Raw genomic sequence first — 8121 nt, 5'->3', positions numbered from 1 at the left:
ATATATATATATATATATATATAGCTGAGCAAGCATCTTTTAAACTTTAGATCTGTAGTGTCTGCTTTTTGCTGGCTGTATGTGGGAGGAGTAATGCAACTAAGGGTAAAGAGGCTGTACGGGTGCTGATATTACTTAAATATATCACGGCTATCAGCCAATCAGATTCGAGAACCAGACAGAACTGTTGTATAAATGAAAAAAATAAATAAATTAAAAAAAAAAAAAAAAAAAATATATATATATATATATATATATATATATATATATATATATATATATATATATATATATATATATATATATATATATATATATACATACACACACACACACATATATATATATATATATATATATATATATATATATATATATATATATATGTGTGTGTGTGTGTGTGTGTGTATATATGTATATATATATATATATATATATATATATATATATATATATGTGTGTATGTATGTGTGTATATATATATATATATATATATATATATGTGTGTGTGTGTGTGTGTGTGTATATATATATATATATATATATATATATATATATATATATATATATATATATATATATATATTTATTTATTATTAACTACTCTTAAGACTTTTTGTTAAGACCTTTTGTTTTCCAGGGTTTATTTTAAAATAATATGAATAATTTTTTAGTGCCAATACACAAACAAATCTATAAATTGTAAATGTAACTGTGTTTTACTGTATTGTATAGGTGAGTTCATTTGGTACATGCCTTTATTTGGTGTCTGCCAAAGTTAATTTGGCATTTATCAATAAATTACAGTATTGCTTTGATTTGGCTTTGTCATTTTGAAGTACTGATCTACATAGATCAGTGTTTTGAATCAGATACTGCGGCAGTCACATACAATTGACACATGTACAAGGCTGTAAAATTATAATATTCATAACATTAAAGGGCACTGATCTGGCTTAATTTATTGGATTTTCAATATATCTGGTCTAATTTTGACTTTAAAAATGAAGCCGTGTTTACTCAATGCATTCAGATTTAGCACACTAACTCAATCATGACATTTTGAAGTAGACCTCAAGTTTTTAACATACAGTTGAAGTCAGAATTAGTGTATTTTTCCCCAATTCCATTTTAACAGAAAGAAAAAAAATTCTACACATTTCTAAACATAATAGTTTTAATAACTCATTTCTAATAACTGATTTCCTTTATCTTTGCCATGATGACCGTAAATTATTATTTGACTAGATATTTTTCAGGATATTCAGCTTAAAGTGACATTTAAAGACTTAACTAGATCAATAAGTCATTAACTAATGATGGCTTGTTCTGTAGATAATTGAAAACAAATATAGCTTAAAGGGGCTAATAATTTTGAGCTTAAAATGGTTTTTAAAAAATTAAAACTGCTTTTCTTCTTGCCGAAATAAATCAAATAAGACTTTCTCCAGAAGAAAAAATGTTATCAGACATACTGTGAAATAATCTGAGGAGGACCAATTATTTTGACTTTAACTGCACATATAATTATCATTACAGTATTGATATAATGTGAATTGGTCTTTAAATTGTGGTTAGTGTCATTTTTGGCCCTTTGATTATTTTTCTCCAGGCTCGAGAACTCAAGGTCCTCGTCAGAGACTGCAGCCCCGCAGGAGACGCCGGTAGCCTTCACATCGCCTGAGAAATGCCTGATCAATTCAGTCAAAAGGCCAAAGTCAGTTTGCCAGAGTTTTGTTTTTTGAACCTGTACATTATGTTCAAAAGTAAAGCTACACTAACTACAAACTCTCACTACTAAATGAGACAGAAATGTAAAGCCAGATGCGTTTCAGTGTCTGCGGTCCGAGTCTCAACGCTATCAACTCAATATATCTTACAAATACAGATGTGCTTGGAGTGAAAGTTTAAATATTGTGTGATATACGAAAAAAAAAAGTTTTAATTATTTTAAAACAACTATCTTTTGACTAAGCTGTAATTATTTTGCAAAGTATTAATCATTACACATAATATAGAGTGTTATATTGGTGTATTTTATCAGTGTTTAATCCACTGATGTCGTCTTATCTATTCACAGAAGTGTTGATTTTAGCTTCATGCGTGTGGAATGTATTTGTGTGTATTAAACTATGTTTAAATTGAAGCATTTTAAACTTAAAAGCTTATTTTTCATATCATGAAAAATAAAGATTCTTCCCAGCAGAGTTCAGTGGTTTTGGGGTTTTATTGTAGGACTATAATTAATTGCACTATTTTTATACAATCAAGAGGAGGAGTCAGAGGAGAATGGCCAGACTGGTTCCAGCTGATAGAAAGGTAACAGTAACTCAGATAAGCACTTGTTACAACCGAGGTATGCAAAAGAGCGTCTCTGAATGCACAAAGCGTCCAACCTTGAGGCAGATGGGCTACAGCAGCAGAAGACCACACCGCGTGCACTCCTGTCAGCTAAGAACAGGAAACTGAGGTACAATTTGCACAGGCTCACCAATATCGGGCAATAGAAGATTGGAAAAACGTTGCCTAGTCTGATGAGTCTCGATTTCTGCTGCAACATTCGGATGGTAGGGTCCAACTGATACTAGTAAGGTGTACCTAATAAAGTGGCCGGTGAGTGTATATGTATTTTTTTTCTTTCTAAAAATAGTGTTGGATTATCATGTTGTCATTTTCTTTTATGCAATCCCTCCATTAGGCAATGCATTGACCTTCCATTTACAGTGAACAATTATGCGAACATCTGGATTTGCACAGATTTAGAAAATCTCCATGAAGGGAAAAATAAATCTGTTAATGGAAAATGAACTCTCTGCCTGTAATTTAGATTGAATAATCTAATCTGTGCACGGAATAATCTTGGCCTGTAATATGAGCTTTGTAAAAATATGATGGTCATCTTTGTTCATCTTGTAATTAACCCTTAAAGGGGTAGTTCACTAAAAACGAACATTTACTCACTATTTACTCACCTTTACTTTATTACAAACCTTTATGAGTTTCTTTATTCTGTTGAACACTATAGAAGATATTTTGAAGAATGCTGAAAACTGGTAGCCACTGACTTCCATAATAGGGAATACAAACACTGTGCTAGTCAATGGTTACCAGTTTCAAACATTTTTCGAAATATCAGAATAAAGATTATAATACAGGTCTTTCTTCTTGAGTCTGTTTGGGACCCCCAGAGATACTGTTTAAAACTTGAGTCTTTTTTTTTTAGCAATAGACATTTTTTTTAACTATTCTTTTATTTAAGGGACAGTTCACACAAAAATTCAAAAAATTACCTCATCATTTATTCTTCATCATGTGGTTTTAAACCTTTATGAGTTTTCATCGTGTGTCAATAAAAAAGGGATTTTTTTTTATGTTAGATGGCACCGATTGACCTCCATAGCAATATTTCTTCCTACTATGGAGATCAATTAGTGCCAAATACCAGAATTAAAAAAATATTTATATTTTTACTAAAGGTTATAATAATTAGGTTATATAGTTCAGGTTTTTTTAGCTATAGTTCCTTATATTTTGTGTTTCACAATAATGTCACATTAACATATTTCCATGTATTCGCAAACATTAATGTGACATTATTGTGAAACATGATTTATAAGCAAATATAACACAACATTCACAATAATACCCAATAACACACATTAACAATGAGCAATAATTATATCTATTTATATAAGTACTTTTATAAACTTTACTAATGTTTATCTTGACATTTACCAACATATTCCTTAGTAGATTTGAAACTATGTCTGTTAAAATTAGTGTACACAACTAAAAACAAAGAGGCATTGTTCACTCCTTTATTTACTCGCTCTTGTTCAAAACTTATTTGAGTTAAAAAAATTTTCTGTCTAACACAAAGGAAATTATTTCATTTTTAAAAATGCTATTAAATGGCACCAATTGACCTCCATATTAATATTTCTTCCTACTATGGAGGTCAATTGGTGCCAAATACCAACATTTAAAAAAATCTTATTTAGTGTTCGACACAAGAAAAAAACTCATAAATCTTTAAAACTACACGATGAAAAATAAATGATGAGGTCATTTTCATTTTGCGGTGAACTGCCCCTTTAATTAAAAAAAATAATTATCCAAAGAAACTAAAGTTATTAATAATTAAGTTATATAGTTTAGTTTTTATAAGTTATATTTGCTTATATTTTATGTTTCACAATAATGTCACATTAACATATGTGTCCATGTATTAACAAACGTAAATGTGACATTATTGTGAAACATAAAATATAATCAAATATACCACTTCACAACATTCACATTAACACCAGAAAACATGAATTAACACTTAAGCAACACTTCTACAACATTATACATTTTACCAATGCCAATTTCAACATTTACCAACATATTTCTTAGCAAATATAAATATTTTGTCTCCCTTATCTGACCCATTCATTTCAGGTTTTCCTGGCTCATCTAATGTTCTGATGAGTTGATTCACGTGTGTTTGATTAGAAAGAGATTGAAAATGTGTACTTTTGGTGTGCCTTCATGAACAGGGCTGGGAAACACTGATTGAAACCATGAGCTCTATTTTAACGATCTATGTGCAAAGTCTAAAGCGCATGGTGTAAAAGTGTTAAGGGCATGTCCGAATCCACTTTTGGTATTTTAAAGATGGAAAATATGCTCTGTGCATGGTATAACAGGGTTGAGCTTATTCTCTTAATGAGTAATGGTTGTGTTTTAGCATAACGTGCATTAAACCAATCAGAGTCTCATCTCCCATTCCCTTTAAAGGGTCATGACACCCCCCACTTTCGGTTCAGGTCTACCTCAGAATTTTTTCAAAAGATACATCAAAGTGGGCATGGAGCTTCTTGAGCAAAGGGCAGGAGTGTGCGTGGCCAGTAAGGGAGAAGGAGGGGAGCGAACAACTGTTGTCAGTCGGCTCACAAAATGAGACACAAACCGTGAGGAGACGCATGATTTTATAGTTTACGAAGTTAAAATGCAAAGAAATAAACATTAATGCCCTGCTACATTTTTTATTCATAATTTCATATACAGATAACCACAATTTATATCATTATAAAGATAATCATGTTCATATAAACACAATGAGGACTTTCCCTCAATCTCCGTGTTTGAATCATAGGTCTGAATGCAGACTCAGTGCAGCAGGTCTCTTGCCCTGTCTATTTTAACCATTAGCCCAGTTGGCAATCTAGAGGATTTAGGTAAACGCAGCAGCATGGCGATGTGTCTAAATGTGAACGAACTCCTGATAAAAGACAAATTTCGCCATTCTTCAAATCTCGTACTGCTCTCCCGACAAAAATTCTTGCTGCACACAAACAGCTTTGCTGTATCGGCCCTGACAGGATCAAGGGGGAAAACATGCAACAAACCCCGTAGATCATGGAAACAAACACACACAACCCTTCATGAACAGCTAAATACTGTGTGCCATGGGTCCGTGTCTCACAGCTTGGCACTGGCAAGTCTGCCTTGCCTTCAGAAAGCACGTGCAGTCATGAATAAGAAGCCGGCTCTTTTCATAGGATAAGAAAACTCCGCTATATGAATAATAGTGAGAAACCGACGTGTCATCTTTGCACTTGCAGTTTTGCGCCACGTCACCGATTTTGATCCCACCCCAAAAATCATTTTAAACCTGGAAGGTGAAATTAGCTGACAAAAGCTCAAAATGATCCAGTTCTCCCCACAATTAAAGCTGACAGATGCTAACATTGTCTTAACTGATGCTCAACACACACAAATCACAAAGTACTCAAGGGTTTTGTGAACCTTTAAGAGTCAGTTGCATTGCGTTATGGCGCATTTGCTATTTACATGGTGGACCTTGTTAGTGGAAAAGCGCTTCACTAGCGCGAAAACAGTTAGCTTGAGGAGAAAGAATGAGCCTCCTCCATTCGGCCTCTTTACTTTCTCTTTATTTTACTCCTTTACTTTCGTGGATAAGGAAACGGTGTTGTACTCACGCCACTGAAGACTTAATTAGCTTATATATTTAATGTTGTTTAAGCATAAAGATTTGTTTCACAACTGTTTCTAAATTCAGTTCTAATTTACAGCAAACAAATAAAAGAACAATAATAACAAAATGTGGTCAATAATATCCATTATATTCAAACACACGTCCGATTCCTATCCCCCATATGGTGATGCATACATCTCCAAAACCCAAGTGGACAAAACTAAAGTGTTTTAATTAAAACAAATATAAATATTCATATATTAAATAATACTGCTGATAATAATAATATTATTCAAAGATGAAACCCCGAGATGGTGTTTAAAAAAAAAAAAAAAAAATATATATATATATATATATATATATATATATATATATATATATATATATATATATATATATATATATTTATGTAGAAAATAATTATTTATGTAGAAAATAATTATTTTTGTAACATTTTTATTAACTTTATTGTTTTTCATATGTAAAGTTATTTGTGTGTTGCTGTACGTGCTGTGTGTATTAAGCAATATGTAAGTGTTTGGACCCGCATAGGCGCATAACATACGCACTCTGTGCTGGACTTTTACGAAACCCCGGAAGGGACGTAGTGGAGGAGAAAAAATTGGCTGGGTGAAAAAAAAATAATGGGTGAGAGAAAAAAATAGGTGGGAGGAAAATATATATTTTTACGTTTTTGCGTTCCCTCGCAAAGTTTTTGCGTTCCCTCGCAAAGATGTTTTGCGTTCCCTCGCAAAACTGTTTCTCCACAAACACTTCCTGTTCACTTCACTCATGTAAACCCTCCCGTTTTTGCTGAAAATTTCCCCTATTTTACCCTTCTATCCCACTTTCTTTACATTACTGTGCGTCGATCATCGCCTTTCATATGCTACCTCTGAATATGCATGTATAAGCGCTGACTGACAGACGCGCTCCATACAATAAACTGATCCCAGATCAGCGTCTGTACACGCCATTTACAGAGGAGCACAGAGGAGCGGGTGTATGTTTAAACAGACAAATACACTAAATAATATGTAAACATCTCCGTCCTGCATGTTTTATTTTAAACTGCTAATTTTCTCTGAAATGAGCACAAACACTTTCTAAAGTAATGGACTGCTTTCATTATAGATCTGTGCATTCTTACAGAGACACCTCTGTTATCAAACGAAACAAAACATGAGATTCATTTGCTGCTCACTTGTTTGATAACAGAAGTGTCCCTTTAATGGCGCGTACAGACGCTGATCTGGGATCAGTTTATTGTACGAAGTGCGTCTGTCAGCGCTTATACATGCATTCACTCGTTCAGAGGTTGCAAAATGAAAGGTGACGATCGACGCACGGATTTAATGTAAAGAAAGTGGGATAGTATGGTAAAATATGGGAGAATTTAGGCAAAACGGGAGGGTTTACATGAGTGATGTGAACAGGAGGTGCAGTGGTGAAACAGTTTTGCGAGAGAATGCAAAACGTCTTTGCGAGGGAACGAAAAAAATCTTTGCGAGAGAACGCAAAACTTTGCGAGGGAACGCAAAAACTTAGAAATATATATTTTCCTCCCACCCATTTTTTTTCTTTCACCCATTTTTTTTTTTTTTTCACCCAGCCAGTTTTTTTCTCCTCCACTACGTCCCTTCCGAGGTTCCGTAGACTTCAGACCTGCTTTTAGATGGTCAATGCTGCGGTCTATTTCAGTTCTTCAAAACAGCAATGTGCCAACAATGCGCCTTAACACACCTCCTTTATAGACCAGCACACCCATGAGTCCACAAAGTGGCTCAAATGGATTAGCTATTTAAACAACGTAATGCAAAACATGAAAATTAGGGTTGCGCTAGTCTGAAAATAGCAACAAATCACACCAAACACGGGTGTTTGATAGGGCCCTCACTGTTAACACTAGTTTACACAAATAAAATGCACATTTTCTAGGTAGTCATAGTTCACTCCTTTATTTACTCAGCTCTCACTTGTTCAAAACCTATTTGAGTGTCTCTTTTTCTGTTGAACACAAAAGAAATGCTATTAGAAATAAAGCTAATAAATGGCACCAATTGACCTCCATAGTAAGATTTTATCCTACTATGGAGGTCAATCTGTGCCATTATTATTATTTTTTTTTTTGTTCAATA

At 33.3% G+C, this 8121-nt stretch overlaps 1 protein-coding gene across 4 annotated transcripts in view; it reads left to right on the top strand.

The window, feature by feature from the left end:
- Nucleotides 1-8121, top strand: part of ftr67 (finTRIM family, member 67) — a 44088-nt gene that overhangs the window by 19722 nt on the left and 16245 nt on the right. For 3 of the 4 annotated variants that reach the window (XR_012385507.1, XR_012385506.1, NM_001039719.2), the window contains 1 exon segment: nt 1613-2207. The exons of the other annotated variant lie outside the window; for it this stretch is intronic. Coding sequence is in view for 1 of the 3 variants with exons in the window: in NM_001039719.2 (NP_001034808.2) it covers nt 1613-1668 (56 nt within the window). In the remaining 2 variants the exon portion in view is untranslated. 4 annotated transcript variants of the gene reach the window in all.

This window comes from Danio rerio, chromosome 2 (genome assembly GCF_049306965.1).
Source record: "Danio rerio strain Tuebingen ecotype United States chromosome 2, GRCz12tu, whole genome shotgun sequence".
Taxonomy (NCBI): domain Eukaryota; kingdom Metazoa; phylum Chordata; class Actinopteri; order Cypriniformes; family Danionidae; genus Danio; species Danio rerio.
This window is presented reverse-complemented; position numbering and strand designations above follow the sequence as displayed.